The sequence below is a fragment of the Plasmodium relictum genome (genome assembly GCF_900005765.1).
Source record: "Plasmodium relictum strain SGS1 genome assembly, chromosome: 12".
NCBI classification, from domain to species: Eukaryota; Apicomplexa; class Aconoidasida; order Haemosporida; family Plasmodiidae; genus Plasmodium; species Plasmodium relictum.
The window spans coordinates 222262-244925 of NC_041690.1; the positions used below are offsets into that span (position 1 = coordinate 222262).

The following is a 22664-nucleotide window of genomic DNA, read 5'->3' on the forward strand; positions in this document are numbered from 1 at the left end:
TGAAAAAAAATAAAAAATAAAAAAAAATAGGCTTTGCTTTTTGGAATTTTTTTTTTTTCTTTTTTTTTGTCTTTTTAAAAGATTAACACAAAAAAAAAAAAATAAAAATTTATATATCATTATTTGTTTTATATATAATATTTTAATCATTTGTTTTATTCATTCCTTAAAATAAATTATCTTTGATTATTTTATTTTATTTCTTTTTTTTTTATTATTTTTATTTTTCGTTTCTGAATCTTTTTATTCATATTTCTTTGGTTCCTTTTTTCACTTTCATAAAACTACTTTTTCTTTTAATTATATATTATTTATTTATATTTTCTAAAAAAAAATAAAAAAATTTATATTAATTTACGTATATATACTTAAAAAGAGTATAGTGAAAAAAAAAAAAAAAAAAATTATATACTTTTTTTTAATGGAAATGAAATACCAATAAAATTTTTTCTTTTTGTAGAATTTGATGGTGTGTTGCTTTTTGAATCATTTTTTTTATTATTGATGCTGCTCGAACTGTTACTATTTGTTGCATTACTAGAAATTTTATTTTCATTCTTAGTAAATATATAATTATTTAAAAAGTTTTTCTTTGTTGATGAATCTTTTAATTTATTATCGGGAGAAATTTCTGATGTTAAATTAAGTTTATCTGTTTTTGTTGTGCAATCAAAAGTTGAACTAGCACTTCTCTCATATACACAATTTTTTTTTTTTTCTAAATGAGAAGGTAACTTATTATACATTTTATTAATTTTAGTTTTATTTAAATTACTATTATTGGATATATTTTCCAACTTTTTTTTGTGTAATAATATATAGGAAGCCTTTGAATTCCTATCAAAAGTACCTTTTTGATTTTCATATTTATTTACTAATGCCTTTACATCTGTTTTACTCCTTAAAAATGATTTATTAGTATTTCTAAGTATATTAACATTACTGTCATCATATATTTTAAACTTTTCATTAGACTTTTCTTTCAGCAAGTAATTAGTTTCATTTTCTTTTTCTTCTTTATAAGACTGTGTGTTTTTTTTTAAAGTACTTAGTTTACTTTTGCATATTTCTTCATTACTTTTTTTTTCATTTTCTACATTATATAATAGTTCTTTATTTTTTATGTTAGTATCGTATTTATATTTATTTTCTATTTCATTTAATCCATCTTGTATTTTCCTTTCTTTATAACAATATCGCCGATCATTGTCATTTTTAATTTTATTATCTTTATAAATTTTATTTTCATATTCAGAATTCATTTTTTTTTGACAATCCTCATTCTTAATTTCGTTATTTAAGATGTTTTTGTAATGACTATCGTCATAATTTTTATTTTCATTATTATCATGAATTTGATCTTTATAATCACACATATTCTGTTTTTCATAATTCATAGTGTTTATTTTCTTTGAATATTCTTTATTATCCATTTTATCATAATCACAAGTCTTATTTTGATTATAATCAACATTAATTACATCTTTTTCCTTTTTATAATTGACATGATCATTATGATGATGATTAAATTTATTTTCATTTATTTCATCATTTTTATTAAATTTATTATTGAAGATGTTTAAATAATCCTTTTTATCATAAAAACATTTGTTGTTTTCTTGTGACTTTTCGCGAACGACGTCAGTCCCTGTTAAACTTTGTGTATTATACTCTGAACTTGTTATAATATTATTTTTTCCATTTAATTCAATTTTTTTCTCATTTTTTTTTATTATAGATGATGAAAAATTATTAATAGGGGTATATTTATTACGCAATGTATTCATATCAACATTTTCAATAGTTTGATTTCTTAAAAATATGTTATGACTAATAAAAGTCAATTCATTAGAATTTTTGTTTTCTATTTTGTCTTCTACAGTGTTTTTATTTATATTTGAAAAATTAACTTTACTTTTTTCATCAAATATATGTTTTTCTTCTCTATTATTTCCATCATGTATGTTATTATTATTATTATTATTATCTTTTGTCTGTTCAGTAATCTGATTTTTCATTAAATCTTCTTTATTTATATTTTTTTCATTATTCATTATAACTTCTTTATTCTCTTCTATTGATTTTATAGTATATTTATTATTATTATCATTATCAATATTATTATTACTATTATTATTAGTAATTTCTTCTTTTTCATTAGATGCAATATTATTTTCAATACTCTTTGGAATTCTATACATCATGCATAGAAAATTATAATCAGATACAAAGTCATTATTTTGAATATCATTTAATATATCAGTATTTTCTAATTCATTTATATACTCAATAATTGTTTCTTTTAGATTCTCAAATTGATTATTATTAAAAGAAATCTCATTGATATTAATCATTTTTAAGGATTCTAAAAAATCTCTTTTTTTTTGTATTATATCATCAATAGACAAATCAAAATTATTATATATAATTTCAGAATCAAAATTTGCATATAAACTAAATATATTTTTATATGAATTGAAAATAGAAAACTCTTTTTCTTTAAGATAATTATATTCATTTAAGAATTCTTCAAAAGAAAAATTTAATGAATAAAAATCAGGAGAAAAATTTACATTAATATTGCCAACACAGTTTCTTAAATCTTTATTTAATAAAAGTTCAATCTTTTTATAATAATACACTAAATTATCGTTATAATTTTTTATGATTTCATGATATATATATGCTAATAGAATCAAGGGATTATTTTTTCTAATTCCATAAAAAATTAATTGAATAAAAAATAAATATTTATTCATAAAATCCATTTTATTTTTATTTATCTTTTCAATTTCTTCTTCGGAATATTGGCGCTTTTCCTTCTTAATATTTATTGAATCCTTATTTTCTTCATAATCTATTTTGACTGAAATATCATTTTTATTGTCAACGTTCAAATTCTCATAATATGTTATATGGGAGCTATATATGGAGTAATCAGAATGATAATACATATCCCTTTCATCACTATTTTTCTCATTGCATATTTTCTTATTGTAAAATGCATTACTATCTATATCTTTGCATTTCTCGTCACTTTCATTTTCAATTTTCCTTTTTCTTCTTTTTTCTTTTTCTATTTTACATAAATAAATGTCATATTTACTTAAATTAAGAAACAATATATGTAATATCCTATATACAAAATTGTTTTCTTTACTATTTTCTTCATATATTTTATTAATAATTTTTTTGTATATTTTATTTAAAATTTTTATATATGTATTAATATAAATATAAAATTCACTCGTATCACTTAAATCATCAATTAAAATTTTATTATTTTTCATTATATCAAAACCTAAATTAAATGATACATTACATACATATTCTAACAATTTTGAGTGGTTGGTTAAGAACTCTCTACCTAGTAAATTATTTAGTATACTAGTTACTAAACTTCTGGCTATATCTCCATTTTTAAAAAGATAAATATATTTATTTGTATGAATCACTTTTGTGTATATACTTAGGCATACAATAGTATTAATAAAGAAAAAAGAAAAATGATCAAAAGAAAGTTTAGCTATACAACTTTTTTTTTTCATTAATATATCTACTAATAAAACAGCACTTAAAATTGCATTAAAATGAATAAATGAAGATTTCAGATCTTTTCCAAAATTTTTTTGAAATAAATATCTTAATGCATAATTAGCTCCTTTAATAAGAATAATAAATAAATTAAAATTTTTAAAAATATAATTCCCATTTTCCGTTAATATAAAATTACCATTCTTACTTTTTTTACCTACTTGCACAATATTATCAACAATTAATTTGCATACCTATGATTAAAAAAAAAAAAAAAAATACCTTACATTTATCATGCTGTAAATTAAATATAATTAAAAAAAAAAAATTATAAGAATTTAAAATTTCACCTTTGAAATTGTTTCTATATCATTTGAATATAAAAATGATGCTAAATAAACAAATTTAAAATATATAATTGAGTTGTTATAATGATTTGATCCCTCTATTTTTTCATTATTCTTTGATTCTAATATATGAAAGAGTTCTTTTGATTTAGAATAATTATTCCCATCTATATTAAAATTTAAGTTGTTTGAAATACTTGTATAAGAAATCTGATTATTTATATAATCTTCATTTATTTTATTAATTTCAATTTCTTCTATTTTCTTTTTTATTTCCAAAATTTCCTCGACATTTTTATTAAATTCATTTACATGACCTAATGAAAAAAGAAATAAAAAATAGACAGATAAAAATATAATATTAAAATATACTATTAAAAGATAAGTAAAATCATAAAACAATCAAATGTATATAAAAAAAAAAATAACCTTCTACTTCTTTTTTTATTGATGCCCTTTGATTTGCATTATTTTTTATATAATTAATCATTGCAATATTTTCTTCATCTTTTAAATTTTCTATAAAATATTTATATATGTAGAGAAAAAAAAACAAAAAAAAAAAAAAACAGAGAGAAAAAAAAATATATATATATACATATATTAGTAAAAGTAATTTTTTTTAAAAACAATGTAACAGAAATATATTTTAATTATTAAGTATATTAAAATGTAAGAAGTTATGCAAACGACAGTGGTTGCAAAAAAAAAAAAAAAAAAAATTGAATAGACATCCATCTTTTTTTAAACTTTAGTATATTATCAAAAGAATTAAAAACATTTATATAAATAAATATAAATTATAAGATATGTAAATGAAAAATCAAATTAAGATTCTTTATAAAATTAAAAAAAAAAAAAATATATATATATATATATATATATAGTTATATATAAAGAATAGAATATACATAAAAAATATTCATAACATTTTATTTCTATATTTAGACTAATATTTGCCTATATATATATAATTAATAATAAGCTAAAGTAAAATCTCTATATATATATATCTTTTTTTTTTTTTTATTAACCATTGCTGTAATATTGCATAAATTTTATTATTAAATATTGCATATAAAAGTTTACTACTATTATGTATATATTATTTTTATGTTTTTTTTTTTTTTACCTTCACTGTTATCACTTTGATATGAACTATTATTTTCATCATCTACTAAATTAACATAATTAAGTATAATTAATATGAATTATATATGTATTATTGTGCATTTTATAGTTTTATTTAATATATTATTTTCTTGTATATTATTATTATATTTTTTTAATTTTTTTTATAATATACTCTCAATATCTTTAAAATTAATATTATAATCAGGGCATTTTTCAATAAATTCATCTACTTTACTTTTTAAATAATAAGAAATTTCGTCATTTTCAATGCATCTAAAGGTGATAAGTGTATGTCAAATATTAATTAAATTACTTAATAAAAATATGTAATATATATTGTTTTATTGTATTTTTTTAAAAAAAGGTTACCTATAAAAATTTGGATAAAATGCTTGGATATTTGCAAATATTTTTAAACAATATATAGTCACATTCTTGTTTTTGCTATATAATGTAAAAACTTGGAGAATTTTCATTATATCCTTTTCATAGTTCAAACATTTATCTTTATATAAAATAATTAGTTTCAATATAATATCTAGTGAATCACACATTCTCCTAAAAAAAAATATTAATATATTTATATATATACATATGTTTATTTATTTAGGAATAAATTTTGATAAATTTTTTTATTTTTTTTCTTACTTTTGATCACATGATGTTAAATTTTTTAAAAGGAGAGAAAAATACAACTTATGATCTGATGTGTAACATAGACACAGAAGTATCTCCTTTAATTTTTCTAACAAAATAAAAATTATAAAAATTAAATGTAATTTTTATTAAAAAGATATATAAGCAATATAAAACTAAATCATTATATAAAAAAAAAAAGAAATTACTTCTTATTTCTGAAGAAGATGTGTTAATTTTGTCAAATATAAAATTTAATAAAATAATTAATTCTTGTTCATTTATGAAAACATAATTATCTTCAATTGTTTTTAACACAATTCTAATCAAATCTGTTGAAGCACACAATAACTCGTTATCATTTTGGTTTTCATTTAAAGAAAAAAGTATCCATTTCAATAATAAATCAAGAAGTCCTGATTTTGAAAAGAGTATTGATTGATTGGAACTATTACTTAAATAATCTTTAAAAAATAATATGCTCCTATGAATAAATTAAAAAATTATTATAATTATATATAATAAGGAAAAATATTTAATTATATAAAATATATATATATATATAAGATATGCAATTGAATACAAATTTTATGTATGAGACAATTTTTTTTTTTTTTAAATATATTTTTCTACCTATTAATCATATTGGCATTTTCACTAAACATATGTAATAACAATTCATTACTAGTGAAAGATTTAAATTCTTTCATTAAATAATTTGAATGAGATTGATCAAAATTCTTATCCCATTTTAATTTATCTGGTTTTATTTTATAATATGGAGGAAATTCTATTTTCATAATTTTGTTTTTGTTAAAAGAACTTAACCTTTTTACACTTTTTGGTTTCGTTACTGCTGATGTGACACTAAGATTACTTTCATTTGCAGAAATTCTTTTTAGTTGTGAATTATTTGATAAGAGAATTTTATAAAAAGAAAATTCTTCTTTGTTTGATTTCATTTGATTTAAAATATCATGTAAGCACTCCTTCTTATGTACTGATAGTTTTTCGTATATATAAAAAAAAACAGTACCACCATATTTAGAATAAATATTATCTAAAACAATACTAGATTTTTCTCTTATTTGTTTGTTATCGTCGAAAAATAAATCTAAATAGAATTTGAGAACTTTTTTTTTTATAATATTTTCATTCAATAATAATATATGATTTATATTAATATTGTTAATAATAATTAATATTTTGTTTCTTTTATTAATTTTCTTAATATTTTTATTATCTTCTTTTATATTATTTAATTTTTCATTTAAAATATAATTATTAATATGACTAATATATTTCGAAATTCCTAAATTTCTACATAAACATGTTAAAAGTTTATCAATATGTTCAATAGATATTTCCATATCATCAATAATGTTCATTATAAATTCAAATAATATGTCTGCATATATATGAACATTTTCTCTCAATGAAAATAAAAGAACATATAGTAATCGTATGCATTTGCTTTTATTACTATTATATATTTTATTTAATGTATTATTATTTATTAATATATCTAATTTATCAGGGTTAATATAATATTTTCCTATTTTTTCAATAATATTTATAATTTTTGATGTATTATTTGCTATATTATTGTTATTATTATTATTTTCATTTAAAATGTTATTTATATATTGTTTTATTATTTCACTTATGTTTGTCATCCTTTCTTCTTCGTCATCTTCCTCTTTTTCCTCATCATTTTCTATATGTTCTATTTTTTTTTTTAAATTGAATTTTTCTTCTACTACTTTTTCATTAGTTCTAATTAAATTTTCTAACTTTGAATCCTTTATTATTTCATTAGTTAAATTTTCCTGATTGTAAATTATCTTTGAATTATTATAATTCAAATAGGTGTTGGTATAATCAATTTCTATCTTATGTAATTTGGAAGATTCTTCTATTTTTAAAGTATTATTTTTTTCGAAGCAATGCAATTCTTTTCTTTCTTCATTCATATTATTTAGAGAATAATGATTATCATTATTTTTTTTTTCTTTCCAGGCTTCTTCCTTATTCATATCATCATGTTTTGCTGTTGATATATTTTGCTTTTTTATTTTTTCATTTATTTTTGTATTGCTATTATTTAAATTACTATTATTTTTGTCATTATTTTTAATTAAAGCGGAAGAGGAATTTAGTCCTTGTTTTAAAATAAATTTTTCTGCGTCTTCTTTTAATTTAACAGCTTGTCTTATATTTTCAGATATTCCTTCTAAATAGGATAAAACATATCTATCCCCAAAATTTTTACATAAAATTTGTAACATAAGAATTGAGGAGTTTCTTAAATTACTATTTTTTGAATCGACAAATTTTTTTAAAAAGTATATAAGATTTTTTACATTTACATTGGAATTACTATTTTTTGTTAGAAATATTTTTTGCAATATTTTGATACATTCTTCACACTTCTTTGTATTTTTTGCATCACAATTTTTTATAATGATATCAATAATTATATTATTATCGAAATAATTAAAGCATTTATTTATAAAATTATTACATATTATATTTTCTTTTTTATCAGTAGCTTTATCTATGTATAAGCACATAAGAATATTCAAAATCTTCATAAAATGGGGATTGTTAATATTATTAATATTAAAATGATACAACAAATCAATAAAATTGTTAAAAAAATCATAAATTACAATATTAAGTTGATTATATTTCCCCTTAAAATCATAACAATTTTTCTTAATTAAATTAATTAAATTTTCTAAATTAATTGTAGTAAAATGTATTTTTAGTTTTAACCATTCATTTAATAAATTTAATGCTTCTATTTTAGAAGAGTAATTATTAGAAACTAAATTATTTATTATATTTTCAGGTAAAGTAACTTCTAAATTGTCATTCACATCATTTATAGTATTATTATTAGATAAATCATTATTATGATCCCTAAGAGATTTATTTGCTAATTCCGAATCATTTTTATGATTTAATGAATCAATATTTTCATCATTATTATTTTTTTTATTAGAAGTGGTACATAAAGATAATATTGACTTTTTTTTGTTAGATGGTAAGGTATTAAAAAAAGAAGGATGAACATTTTCCCCATAATTCGCAATAATTAATGAATAAACTTTAAAGGCGGTATTTTTAATGTTAGCTGCATTGTCATTTAATAAATGTTTTGTGATTTCTATAATAGATATGATATTTTTTTTATCAATATAATGAAAAATTTTCAATATAAAATCAAGTGTTACCATTCTAGTGTTGTTGTTTTTATCTTTTAAATTTTTGGATAAGTCATCAATAAATATATCAATATTATATATAGCAATAGCTTTAGTTAAGCATTCCATGCAAGCATTAGAAACTTGTTTATTAGAGTCCTTTAGTTTAGAACACAATATAAAAGAAAATGTTTTGACTGTGTTATAAATATCTTTTTCAAATTTTTCAATTAATATATGCAATAATTTTAAAGTGGATACAACAACAGGCAAAGCTGATTCATTTTTTAATAATTTAGAAATAATACTTAATATGGTACTTACATAACTAGTTTTTTTAATTGAATATTTTGATTTTAATTTATCGCATAATAAATTAATTGCTTCTACTTTTATTTTCCAGGGCAATAAATTTTCATTACTTAAGGAAGTATTGTTATTATTACTACTTTTATCAATAAACCCTTCTAAAACTCTTCGTTCCCATTGTTTTGTGCAAATTTCCTTAAAAATATCATTTTCCTCTATTAAATTGTTTTCACTTATTGTAAAAACATCTTGATAATTGTCATTTTGTTCATTATTACTACTTTGATTTATTAAATAACCTTTTTTTTTAGTTATTATATTTTCTCTATTTTCTTTTTGCAATTCTTTAGATATATAATTTTTTTGTTGACTATTTAATTCACTTAAAATACTATTTTGGAATTCACTATTTTTAATTAAGGAAAGTATTTCAATATATAACAAATAAAAATTAGTCTTAACGGTTTTATCAAGCATTTCATTAAATTTCAAACAGTATTTATTTATTGTTTTCACACATACTATATTAGGACCAAAATAATTTAATAATTTATAAAATAATAATAATTCTGATGAAACAACCTTTATTTTAATTCCTTTAATATTAGATACATTTTTGTTTGCTTTTATATAAATTAAATTTAGATGCTCACACAACATCGTTATTATATTTAATGTTATCTTATCACTAGAACAATACTCTATTATTTTTCTTATTATATTAAATCCATTATCAAATGATTTTACATTCGTTAATATTTTCTCACACAAAATATTATGTATTTTCGTATATAAATTATATAATTTATTTCTATATTCATTAACAAAAGAATTTATTAAAGCTTCTTCATTTTCATACTCTTCTTTAAAATTATAAAAAAATATATCTTTTATTACATTTAAGTATTCTTCAGTTATCTCAGTTGTTTTTAATTGGCATATTAAATTACTGTCTGATATATATTTTAATATGCAGTCTTCATCTTTAAATAAAGAATTTACTATTTCTATTTTTTTATTTATATTATTATCAGTAAAGCATCTTAATATTTCATTGTAACCATGCATTCTATATTTTACTATGGTACTATTTATTCTTTCACATAAATCTATATTAGAAAGATCTTCAATTTCTTCATCTTTATTTTCATTTTTATTAAAATTATCTTTTTTTTCAACGTTTGGTTTATTTATATTTTTTTCAACAACTCCACCTCCTAATGCTCCTTTTGCCAGTTCTCTTTGAAGTAATTGCTCAAATATATCACCACTACTGTGTTCATTATCATTTTGTTTATAATGACTATTTAAAATATCTTCACTGTTTGTTTTATCTAAATTTTTATTTTCATTTTTTATTTCTTCTTTACCTATTTCTTTATTTTTATTATTATTTAAAATATTATTTGAATCAATATTTTTTCTTTTTTTCTTTTCGTCTTCTTCATCATTTTCTATTTCACCTCTTAATGGTCCTTTGCGGCCATGAACAACACTTTTTCCTATTCTTAAAAATTTTCTATTCTCCATTAAACATGAAAAAAAAAAATAAAATAATGTTTATTCTCTTTTAATTTATACTATAAATTAGTATTAGCATGTAATTGTGTAATATATTAAAAAAATAGAAAATCATTATATATATATGCAAGTATTTTTTTTTTTCTTAGCTGTATAAAACAAAAAAAAATTTCATTTTAATTATTCAAAAATGTATAAAAGATATTAACAGTACATATAAATGTACATATATAAATTTATATATATATAATAAATAGCTTCTTTATAAGAGTGATACATAAAGACAATAAAAAAAAGGTTAATAAAATAAATAATTATATAAAATACGTATCTTATTTAGTAAATAAAAGAAAAATTATCATAATTTAAAAAAAAAAATTAAACATTATTTTACTATGGCAAACTATATTATATTTCTTATGAAGTTTTATAATTATTAAAAATGTTACTTTTAAAAACATAGAAAAAAAAAAAAAAATAATAAAATAAAAAAGAAAAAATATCTTTTAACCACGAAAAAAAAAAAGAATATTGAAGAAAAAATAGCAATGTACTATTTAAAAATATATATATACAAATAATGTATAGATATCAATTAAATAATATTTAAATCAATTATAATTCAAATAAAAATATATTCTTATTACTTTTTTAAATAAGGAAAAAAAAAAAAAATTATACTTTTTCATGAAGAATAATTTTTTAAAACAAAAAAAAAAAAAAAAAATGAAATAAAAATAAAAGTGAAAATGAAAATAAAATGAATTTAAAACGAATTTAAAAAAAATAAAAAGATATAATTTAAAATTTGTAAAATACATAATAGAATTTCTTTTATATATTAAAAATTCTTTGTATTTCTTTTTAAATTTGGAAATATCCTTTTACAACGCACACATTAAAAATTTTAAAAAAAGATAAAAAAAAAAGATTCTTCATTATGCTTTGAAATTATAAAATATAAAATATAAAAAAAAAGTAAATATTATTTATTTTTATAATTATTTTCTCATATTTTTTGTTTCTCTTTTGTGGTATTACTCTTTATATTACTTTGTCTCCACGACATATTAAATATTTACACAAAAAGAAAAAATAGTAAAATAAGAATAAAAAAAAAAAAAAAAAAAAAAAGACAAATCTTTAATAGTTTTAGCAACAGTTAAAATTAAAAACTATTTCTAGTTCAAAAGTTTTAATTAAAGACAATAATATATATAAAAAGCTGTTAAATTATTTATGTTTTTATATACTAAAAAAATATATTTATAATTTCATATAAAAAAATTAATGAAATAAAGAAATATTTCTGTTTAATTATAGGAGCATAGAAAATAAATAAATAAATAACTATATTTATATATAATATATGATTATTAATATTATTGATAAATCCCTTCTCATACAAAAAAAAAGAATAATTGATAACAATCATTAAAAAATATACAAAAAAAATATATATATATATATATAAAAGAAATAATAATTTATATATTATACTTTAGAAAATTTCTTTAATTTTATTTTAATTTATATTTTTTCAAATATGTAAATGTATTTTCTATAAATTTGAATAGTTTTTTTTTTAAGAAACTACGGTTACATACAAAACATTTTTCGTAATATTATTATTTATTATAATAAAAATGATTAAAGAAATTTAATTTTTAAATCTTAGTACAACTTTATTTTACTTTCATGAATGAATAAATTTGAGATATTACCTTATAATTTTTCATTTTTGTGCTATATAAAAATATATTAACTTTACAAAATTTGTAAGTGTTTTACCTTTTTCAAAATTCTTAATAGCTATATTTTTACATATTTATATTGAAATTTTTTTAACTTCAATTTTTTACTGTTACACGCTTTTGAATTGTGTTCACTAATGGATTGAATTGTTTGATTTTCTGTGTATTTTACTGATTGTTCTAATAATGATATAATATCACGATTTATTTTATAAAATGCATTACTACGAATTTCTATGCAACTTTTCATTTTATCTCTATAATTTTGCTTGATCCATTTTATCTTGTAATCATATTTCTGACAAAATTTACATAAAACTAGTTCATTATTTTTGTAAACTTTTGAATGCATATTTCCACATCTATGATGGTAACTATTAAAGCATTTATCACACATCGTTAAGTTACCACAGCTTTTACATTTTCTACATACCTATTGTAAAAAAGTAAAATAATATATTTGTGTTCTCAAATTATATATAATTAGAATAAATAAAAAATATTTTAAATATCAATTTTTTTTTTTACTTCATCATCAGCAAATCCTTTATCAATTAAATTCCACATTTCATGTTCAGCACCAACAATACTATGTAAAATATAGCTATACTGTATAAAAAAAAAAAAAAACGGAATAGAACAAAACTAAATATACTGTTTTAAAAGAAATGGAACAAGTACAACATATATAGTAATTAATATATATATAAATTTATATGTAAATGCATAAATTGTTTATATATAAAAGTGTAGAAATAAAAACCTGTTGTATTCTTCTTAATTGCCCTATTTTAATAAGTGATGGTAGGAATAAACTAAAACAATTTATTATATTTTTTTCTCCATCTGAAAATGAAGAAACAAGAATTTTCCAAAATTCCGTAGAAGTATTAAATGGTTTTGATTTAAGGGAAAAAAAATGATTCCATTGAAAATTCAAATCGTAAAATATCCAAGTAGAATAGCATTCCATTAATCTCAAATTAGTTGCATTTATTTTATTGTATTGATACAATCCTTTCGTTGCTGTATTGTCTATACTTAAATTCCAATCTTGCAATTTTTTATGTAAATTATTAAAATTTTCTATTGGATTAAAAATGTCATTATTTGTTATTTCGCCATCACTTATATCGTTATCACTTTCATTTTTTCTTTTCAAATTATAATTCATACAATTGGAAGAATTACATAAACATTCAAAGTTATTAAAAACAAAATTATAACTAAAAAAAAAAAAAAAAATGCATGTGTTCAAATAATTATAAATATCTCATTTTTTATTTTATATTACCTGTAATTATAAGTAATTTCTTCACCACAAGGAATATCTTGTAAAGCAAAAATTCCAATTCTATAATATCCACGTACAATCCATTTCTGTGAAACACTATTTGGTGAACAAGAATGATTAACAAATCTTGAAATACTTCCTTTTCTTCTGCTATCAATATGAACATCTCTATTTATTTGTATTGAGTACCAATTGTACATATCTGTTTTTTTACTTTCTTCTTTATATGTTTCCATTCTTTTTTCAAAATCTTTTTTTCCGAGAACTTCTCCAACATATTCACAAATTAACTCTCCATTTTTTATATCCCGTTTACAAAATACGCCATATCCTGTTCTTTCTGTTTTTTTAATCTAAAAATTATAAAAAAAATTAATATATATATACAAATATTTACACTCTGCACACATTAAATACGCATACACAAATAAACTAAAATTCAAATATATATATATATATATCAAAATGCTCATATGAAAAACACATATATAAATAACAACTGTTATCAATATATAAAAATTGTCAAAATAGAAAATAGAAAATTTCCATTTTGATATTTTTATATTTTAGTCTTAATATAAATATATGTTCATTATAAAGTGGATTTTTTTTTTTTTTTTAAGAATTACTTCTAAATCTTTTATTGCTGAATGTTTAAAGGGGCGATTAAAGCATTTTCTATCTTGTATTTCTATGGGCAAATTACACCTATTTTTGGAACATTGGATTTTGCTCAATGAATTATAGCAAGTGAAAGGATCACACTCTCCATGACATAGGCATCTATAATCGTCTGACTTACAGGATAATAAATTTTTATATTGGTCACTTAAATAAACATTTTTCGAAATATATTCAAAATTTAAATAATGACTATATTTTTTTAATGTGTTTACATCAATTTTATAGCCATTCTTTGTAGTTGAAAAAAAATCATTCATATCTATTTTGCTATTTTTCAAATTTTTCTTCTTTCCTTTTATACGATCCTCCTCTTCATTTCCATTTTCATCATAATTATTTATTTTTTCTTCTGTTTTTTCAAATTTATTATCTTCATTTATCTTTGTATTTTGATCTATTTTTTCATTGATATCAATTTGCATACCTTTAGTCACTTTTTCTTCTTTATTTTTTATAATTTCTGCTTTTCCGTTATCTTTGTCTGTATTTACACTATTTATATTATGTTTCCATTTATTCTCCATTACTTCACTATCTTCGTCCTTTTTATCATAAGTATGAGATAATATTCCTTCTTTTTTTACACCGTTTATAATATTCCCTTCAATTCGGTTCACACTTGTTTCTTCAATGTATGAACTTGATATATTTTTTAACTCATTACGAACTGTATTTAGAAGATTATTAGATATATATTTCATTTTGTTGTCATCATTTTTGTTAGTATTATCATTTTTGTTCATATCATTGTTTAAATCAAATAATGAATTTTTATTTGAATTTTCCTGAGGTATAATTTCTTTTACATTTGATATATTACTAATATCAGCAATGCTCATTTTTATTAGATTCTGACTTTTATAATTGTTACTTCTATCATTTTCAATTTTCTTATTAAATAAAAATATTACATAGTTAATAAAATCTTCTCTCAAGGAACATAAGACGTTTATCTGTTCCTCACATTCTTCATTTATTTGATCTGCATTAATTTCATTTAATGATAATAATGATTTTTCAATATCTAAAATTTTTCTAATTTTAATAGTTATAAAATTATATTCTGCTTCTTTTTTTAATTTTTCATTTGTAAAAGTATCACAACATAAATTTGAATATTTTTCTTTATTAATATTTTCATTTTTATAATTGTCATAATTTTTCTGATTTTTCATATAAATATCATTATTAATAATAAAATTATCAAAGAAATCAATAATTTTTTCATTTTTATTATTTATATTTTCATTTATATTACACCTTTCGTTTTTATCAAAATTTTCACTTAAATTATTTGCATAATTATCATATACTTCATTATCAATTACATTATTTTCTAAGTTATTTTCATAATTGATTCCCTCATTTGTATCTCTATCACTCTTCAAAGCATTATTTGTTTTTTGCGGTGATGTTGAATCTGATTTATGTCTTGTAAAATCACTTAAAATATTTATATCTAAATTATAATTTTTTAAAATATCAAGTTCATTAAAATTAGAAAGTTTTCTTTTTTTTTTGATACAGTTATTGCCATCATTAATATCTTCATTATTAATAGTATTCAAATTTTCATTTGTTTCATGTGAATTATTCTTATTAATACTTTCTACAAAAATGTTAGATAAATTGTTTAAATTTGTATTATTCACTATTCTTTGCTCGTCAATATTTGTATAAATATCATCATTTACATTATAATTATGATTATTATTCAAAAAACTTGATTTATAACTATCTTTTTCTGTTAAATGATTAATATTCTTTTGGTAAGAATTCTTATTGATATTTATTTTATTTTGGAGTTCTTTAAGAATATCCAATTTATCTTCTTCTCCTTCAGTTAAATCAAATATTATTTTTCTATTTATGTTGTTGTTATATCCATTTTCATAATTTATTTCCATTTTTTCCTTAAGTTGATAATTATTATTATCTTTTTTAAAATTGCAAGTTCTAGATTTACACATGTGTTCATTTTTCTTTAACTCTTCGTCATTACATAATATATTTTTGTTCTTCATTTTTTCATTTTCATTCGTAGTTGTATTATTTAATAAAATGTTTGTAATAGGAGAATTATGCATATTTGACATAACTGAGATGTTATCTAACTCTACATAAGGATATATATTATTTTCATCTATATCATTTTTAAATCTATTTTTTTTAACAAAATTTTTATCATCTGAATTTTTCTTTAGAGCATTCATTGATTCCATATGTTTTCTTTTATAATATTCTATATGACTTGAGCAAAACATAATTTTTTGCTTATAAGATATTATATAATTATTACTCATACAATGAAGATGAATCGATTTAAAACATTTTATACATCTAAATAAACAATTGTTTAATCTATTTTTTACTTTCTCCAAATTTATTATATAAAAATCTTTGCATACATAGCATACATGTAAAGGGCATATATATCTATTAAGTTTTAAATTACCATGTAAATGCTCATTATTATTAATGAAACAATTATTAAAATCATTATCCATTTTATTATTTTTCTTATTATTGTTATCTGAATACTCATCTTTCAGAGAATGATTTATTTGATTTTTTATTGTAGTAGTGATATCAGATGTATCACCACACAAATTATTTTTAATCATTATTTTATTATTAATTCCAACTTTGTTTTTATTATTTACATCGTTTTTTTCGTAATTATCTTTATTAATTTCTATAATATCGTGTTCGTTCATTTTATTATTTACATCTTTCTTTTCTTGACTAGTTATATTACATGATACATAAGAGTACTGTTTTAAGCATTCTGTTTTAAATAAATTTAAATCCTCAATGCAATTTAAATGAAAGGCAATATTGCATAATGGATAATAACATGGTAATAATTTATCATTTGTAGTGATATCCTTACATAATGTACAAAAATTAATATCATATAAACAAAAAAAACAAATATAATTATCATCTCTTTTAATATAACTTACACATTTTTTATGAAATATTCTTCCGCAAGATATATTACAAGTATATATATATTCTTTCACATCATCTTCTTTTAATATACTATTTAAATTAAAGATATTCTGTTCGCAAAATTCACAAAAATAAAAATGTTTTTCGTCATCATAACCATTTATAGTATAGTTTCTATAACAATTAATAACATCGTCATAATATGAATTTAATATTGTTTCTTGTTCATTGTTGTCTTTATTTTCTTCATTGTATTCTTCATTTTTTTTTGTCATATGAATTTCTTTATTTTTCAAATATTGCGATCGTTCAATTAACTTACCATTATGTTTCATGTTAAATAAATTTACTTCACTATTTCCATTTATAATGTTTATTTTGTTAGTATCATTTATAAAACTTGTGCTTTTAGTGTCTATATCATTTATTAATGAGATGGAATTAATATCCGTTAACTCTTTTTTATCTAAATTTGTTTCTTGATTGGAATTAAAATTATTGTTATTATCTGGTATGGTACCCTCATTTTCATTATGTTTGCTTGACTTATTTATATAATTTTTTTGGAAAATATTTACCACGTTATTTATATTTTTATTATTTTTAATTAAATTTCTTACTTTATTATTACTTACATTGTAATTACATAAATTATTAATGGATACATTATTTTTGTTTGTTTTATCATTTGAATTACAATTATTCGAATTAAAGCTATTTATATATTCCAGTATTATTTGTGGATTTATATTTTTTTTTAAATTGAAATTTTGGAAATTATAATTTGAAGAAAGATCATTGGAGCATTTTAATATATCGTTTATATCGTTTTTTCCATTTAAATTATTTTCTTTGCAATATTTTGTTTTATCTAATAAAAGCTTATTTTCATAATTATAATTATTATTTAATATACTATTTATGAATGATTTCTCATTTTTATCTGATATTTCTCTATTTATACTATCTTCTAAATGAAAATCATTCGTTTCGTTATAGCCAGCAAATTCATATTCATTGGAAAGTTGAATTTCGTTACTTAATTTGTTAATATTGTAATTATATTTATTTGTTTTTATATTTTCGTCATTTTTTTGGTTTTCTTCTATTAGTAATGAATATGAATTTGTGCTTTTTCTTTGTGTGTTATCATCTGAGTTATATTCGTTTTTGTTATAATTATGACTTTTTTTTTTTAGTTCATCCAACATAAATGGGGAATTCAAGCCGTTTTGTGTTTTGTATATATCTTCATTATTATTACTATCGTAAATATTCTTATTTGTATCCTTATTATTATTATCATTATTATTATTCTCATAATTATTCTTATTACTATTCTCATTATTATTCTCATAATTATTCTTATTTTTCTTCTTATTATTATTATCATAATTATTCTTATTCTTATTATTATTCTTATTATCATTATTATTCTTATTATTATTAATATTATTAGTAGTATTAGTATTAATAATATTATTACTATTATTATTAGTATTATTATTATTAATAATATTATTATTAGTATTAGTACTATTATTAATAATATTACTACTGTTATTACAATTATTATTAATAATATTATTACTATTATAATCTTTACTACTATTATTAATACTATTATTATTATTAATAATGTTATTGCTATTTTTATTATTACTTACATTGTTATTATTATTTTCATTTAAATTTAATGTATTATTTGCTTTTTTGGAATTTTCTAATATATTTTTACTTTTATTTATCCTTTTATTCACATTATTAAAATTTTTTATGTAACTTTTACATATATCTACTACGTTAGAATATTCGACTTGCTTGTTCTTTTTTTTTTCTTCATTATTCATTGTACTATTTTTAAAAATAAACATTTCCTTTTTGTTTTTTTCTAGTTCTATTATATTTTTATTTTTACTATAGTCACTTTTTACCTTTTCTTCTTGTTCTTGTTCTTGTTCTTTTTCTCTTTCTTTCTCTTTCTCTTTCTTTTTCTCTTTTTCTTTTTCTTTTTCTTTCTCTTTCTCTTTCTCTTGTTTTTTCTGTTCATTTTTTTGTTCTTTTTTTCTTTCTTCTTCGTCTTCTTCATCTTCTTCTTCTTCTTCTCCATCTTCTTCCTCTTCTTCCTCTTCTTCCGCTTCTTCTTCTTCTTCTTCTTCTTCTTCTTCTTCTTCTTCTTCCTCTTCCTTTTCTTTCTTTTTTGTTTTCTCTTTTTCCTTTTCTTCTTCTTCTTCTTCCTCTTCCTTTTCTTTCTTTTTGGTTTTCTTTTTTTCCTTTTCTTCTTCTTCGTATTCTTGTTCTTCATCTATTTCTTCGTCTTCTTCATATTCTGCTTCCTCTTTTTCTTCCTCTTGTTCTTCTTCGTTTTCTTCTCCTTCCTTTTGTTCATCATACTCTACCTCTACTTCTTTTTCTTCATATTGTTCTAGTTCTTCATGATCTTGTTCTTGTTCTTTTTTTATTTTATAAAGTATATCTACTAGGCTATTTCTTTCACTTTCTTCTGATGAATTGGTATTATTTTTGTTCTCATTTTTTTCCCCATTTTTATTATTTACGATAGTTTTATTACTCAATGAATTAAAAAAATTATTTTTAATTAAATCATCAAAATTTATTGTTTCTAGATGTTCTAAGTTTTTTTGTCTTGATAATAATAATTCAATGTTCTTCTGTTCTTCATTTATTACATTATGTCTATATAAAGTTTTTCTATTTTTATTTTCATAGCATGCTAATGATTTATTAATATTTTTCCAATTTATATTATCTATATATTCATTTTCCTTTTCATTATTTTTTATATAATTATCTATATGTAAAATGTTTTCTAAAAAAATTTCTCCTTTTTCATATTCTTCTTTTACCTGGTTGTATTTAACTTTTTTATTGCTCGTTTCATTATCATTTAATATATTTAATTGTCTATTTTTTGTTTTATTTTTTTTTAAATTTGTGGTATCTTCACATATACTATTTTTTGAATTTTTATTTTCCATATTTTTTTTTTTTTTTTACTTTTTTTTTGTTTATATTAATTATTAAAAACATTCATTTATATGAAAAAAAAAAAAATTAATAACAATTGTTTTGAACTAATATAAAGAAGCTTTTTTTTTGTTTTTTTTTGTTTTTTTATTTTTTTAATTTTTTATTCTTTTTTTTTTTTTTATGGTAATATTATAAAAGTAAAAATATATATAAATAAGTTTAATGAATCTTTAGTTTTTATTATTTTATTTTATTTTTTATTTTTTTTGCATTTTTGTCATTTATCTATTTTTATTCTTATTTTTTTGCTTCTACCTTTTTCAAAACATTTATAAAAATACATTTGAGTTAAAAAAATAATATATTTATTAAAACATATGAATAAATAAATACATAAAAAAGCACATAAATTTTATATAAAAACTGTTAATTTAAAATTATAATAAAATTATTTATGATTTATAACTTAATATACATATGGAGGAAGTATTATTTAGATAAATAAAAAATGCTATGGGCATTTTGCTTTTTTTTTTATTTATTCAATGAAAAAAAAAAGAAAATAAGGTTAAAACTTTAAAATTTTAAAAAAAATTTAAATATTTGTATTTCTCTTTTAAAACACTTTGAAATATTTGTTATATTAATACATATGTATATAAATGATAACGTAATTAAAATTATAAAAATAATGAAAGGAGTTTTAAAAAAATTGCATTTATAAACGAATTATAATTTCAATTTGTATAAATCAGTAAAAAAAAAAAATAAAATATCAAAAAACATGATAAAGATATACATGCATTACACTAATAACTGTTATAATATGTTAAGGTATAAAAAAAAATGAAAGTTCAAATATTGCAATTGTATGTTAGATTCCTTAGTACAAAGTTGCACGTAATTTCTAAAAATAAAAAAAACCTTTATAATATGTTTATATACCCTTAAATATATAAAAGTTTATATAATTATAAATGAAATAAAAAGAATTTAAGAAATAACACATATTTAAAACATAAAATTATTTATATTAAAAAAAAAAAAAAAAAAAAGAATTAACTTTAAATAGTACTTAAAAAAAAAAAAAAATGTCATACTTTTTTAAAATTGGGAAAAAATTTAAGCATTAGCATGCAAAAGCTATTTTATGAGAAATGAATATTTCCAATATAAGACGGATACGGATAAATTATACTAAATAAAAAAATATAATTAATTTATTTTATTCTTTGAAGTATATACGTTGCATTTTGTAAGATGAAAATTAGGAAAATACAACTTCTACTTTTTTACATTTCTAAATATTATTTTCTTTAAAATGTTAAAAGAAAAAACTAAGATAAAAAATAAAATTTTTAAAAATATATATAAATAACCTAAAAATTTAAAACAAAGGAATAAAGTGAACAAAATATAAAAAATTCTTATAGAATTTTGTAATATCCTAATATTTTTAGTAAATATTATAATTTTTCTGTATATAAAAAATTAAAAAAAAAAATTTGTTTAAAGAAGAAATAATTATTTCTTAAAAGACTATATCTAATAATAAAAAAGAAGAATTGATATAGATAATTAAGACAATTTTTAGAATAGCAAAAAAGTTCAAAAAAAAAATTTTAATTTTAAATGCATGTAAAGAAAACGTAACATAGTTGTACTAAAGGTCTCCTATTATTTTTTAATATATTTTCTTCATATTTTTTTTTGAAATACTAAATTTATTTTAAAATTATTATTCAAATATATATGGTTTAATTGAAAATTTTTTTATTCTATATTTTGAAAAAATTTAGAATAACAAAAAATCATTTAAAACGAAAATGTGTTTATACATAACATTCAGTATTACGTAAAATTAGCTAATAGATAAAAAATTGAACTCTTATTTTTATGCACTAATATAATATTTTGCATAAAGAAATTATAAACTTTTTTTTTTTCTTTTTATTCTATATTCCTTTATTTTTCTTTTTAATTTTTTTTATATTTTCAACAAATATATTAATTTGCTTATGTGCTTGTATATAATGTATATCCATCTTTTTTTTTTTTTTTTTTATATATAAAATTAAATATAAATATATTTATTATTTTTACCTTTTTTATAGGTAACTAAATGTTTAAAGTAGAATTAACCTTTTCCCTTTACAAATTATACTTAATTTTTTTTTTAATAAATATTATTTTTGAAATACATAAATGATACAGTTTCGGATACGACCTCATCTCAAATTTTTATAACATTTGGGAAAATAACCATGCTTATAAATATTTAATAAATTTAATTAAT

The 22664-nt window shown here is 18.5% G+C and overlaps 2 protein-coding genes across 2 annotated transcripts; both read right to left on the bottom strand.

The window, feature by feature from the left end:
* Positions 1–307: 307 nt before the first annotated feature.
* Positions 308–10699, bottom strand: PRELSG_1206100 (conserved Plasmodium protein, unknown function; the record flags this gene model as incomplete). Its single annotated transcript, XM_028677828.1, has 10 exons — positions 308–324; positions 413–3788; positions 3885–4198; positions 4311–4400; positions 5014–5055; positions 5188–5288; positions 5385–5573; positions 5664–5760; positions 5861–6135; positions 6285–10699. The coding sequence occupies 10 exons, from the start codon at positions 10697–10699 to the stop codon at positions 308–310; spliced, it is 8916 nt and encodes a 2971-aa protein (XP_028534178.1).
* A 1803-nt stretch (positions 10700–12502) lies between these two features.
* On the bottom strand, positions 12503–20376 carry SETvs (variant-silencing SET protein, putative; the record flags this gene model as incomplete). Its single annotated transcript, XM_028677829.1, has 5 exons — positions 12503–12877; positions 12973–13053; positions 13208–13670; positions 13739–14091; positions 14368–20376. The coding sequence occupies 5 exons, from the start codon at positions 20374–20376 to the stop codon at positions 12503–12505; spliced, it is 7281 nt and encodes a 2426-aa protein (XP_028534179.1).
* Positions 20377–22664: the final 2288 nt, after the last annotated feature.